Source organism: Varanus komodoensis, unplaced genomic scaffold, assembly GCF_004798865.1.
Source record: "Varanus komodoensis strain SLA01 unplaced genomic scaffold, ASM479886v1 scaffold40, whole genome shotgun sequence".
In the NCBI taxonomy this organism is placed as follows: Eukaryota; Metazoa; Chordata; class Lepidosauria; order Squamata; family Varanidae; genus Varanus; species Varanus komodoensis.
Window position 1 is genome coordinate 8,401,194 of NW_025335942.1, and position 1,216 is coordinate 8,402,409.

The window sequence follows — 1,216 nt, forward strand, 5'->3', positions numbered from 1 at the left end:
GCCGGAGCGCCCCGCCGCCCGCGGGGCTCGGCCCGGGAGCGGCGGGCGCGGCGCGGCGGGAGACGCCGCCGGCCCCTCCCCGCCCCCTGCGCAGGGGGGCGCGCTCAGGTGCGGCTCGGGCGGGGGGCCACCTGGACGGAAAATCCCACAAAATGGCAACTCGGAGGCTTTTCTATGGGATGGAGGTTGGCGGCGAGTCGGACCGCGGCGGCGCTTGACAGGCGGCGGCGCCGGCCAATCGCGCGCTCGGCACGAAGCGGTTCGGGGCGGGGCGGAAAGCCAGGTGGGCTGCGGGAGGGGGGCCTTGAGGGTAATCGACACCGCTGCTTCCCAATCAGCACGCTCCGCTCGAAGGCGGGGAGTCACTTCTTTCTGACCGAGACCTTCACTCCATGGGGGGGAAAGGCGGGCACCAATGGCAGTCTGACCCAATCACGTGCCGCCAAGGAGAGCCTGGCCAGATTGATGCTTGCGGCGCGCAATGAAAGTTAAGAGTGTCTCGAACGACTGCTGTTTCGCCCAGTCAGGCAGCAAAGTTCGGAGGAGCGGGCTTGACTGACGCGCCTGCCACCGAATCCGACCGAAGCAGTTTCAGGAAGTGAGTGCGAAAGACCAAAGTGGTGGGCGGTCAGTCTAAACCGCCTCAGCGTGTGCTCTCAGAGCATCTTGCTGGTGGGCGGGCGGAGAGGCCCGTGACGCGCGCGCGGAGTGGCGCGCGCGGCGCCCAATCGCGCGGGCCCGCTGGGCGAGGACGGCCAATGGAAGCGGCGGAGCGCGCTGGCGAGGGCATCGCGGTGGCCGCGGGTGAGGTAGGGTGTGAGAAGTTAGTGGCGCTGCTACTGTGAGGGGACGGAGACGGCTTCCCCCTCCCCTCCTCCCACGGCTCAAGCTCGGACCGCGCGCGATGCTCACGGACGGCACGGCCGCCCCGACCCCCGCCGGCGATGAGGAGATAGACGCGGTGACGCCCCGCGCCGCCCCGGCCGCCGCCGCCGCCGCCGAGGCCTCCGCGGCCGGGCCCAACCCGCTGGGGCTGCGGGCCGTGCGCCTCTTCGGGGAGGCCGGGCCCTGCGGGCCGGCAGGCCCGGCCGCAACTTCGGGGGAGGCCGGGGCCGCCGCCGCCGCCGCCGCCCTCGACTTTAAACTGGCGGCCGCCGTCCTGCGAAGCGGGGGCGGCGGCGGCGGATCCGGCAGCGACGAGGACGAGGTCTCTGAG

The 1,216-nt window shown here is 72.5% G+C and overlaps 1 protein-coding gene across 7 annotated transcripts in view; it reads left to right on the forward strand.

Annotated features, from left to right (window-relative positions):
- The first annotated feature begins 828 nt into the window (after positions 1 to 828).
- The window catches only part of LOC123029740 (ankyrin repeat and KH domain-containing protein 1-like), an 84,458-nt gene continuing 84,070 nt past the window's right edge, over positions 829 to 1,216 (forward strand). For 6 of the 7 annotated variants that reach the window (XM_044443004.1, XM_044443007.1, XM_044443008.1 and 3 more), the window contains exon 1: positions 830 to 1,214. In XM_044443004.1, the coding sequence (XP_044298939.1) occupies positions 905 to 1,214 (310 nt within the window). In that variant the 5' untranslated portion in view covers positions 830 to 904. Of the gene's footprint in view, positions 1,215 to 1,216 lie in introns of all 7 variants that reach the window. The other variant, XM_044443006.1, reaches the window with a different exon arrangement.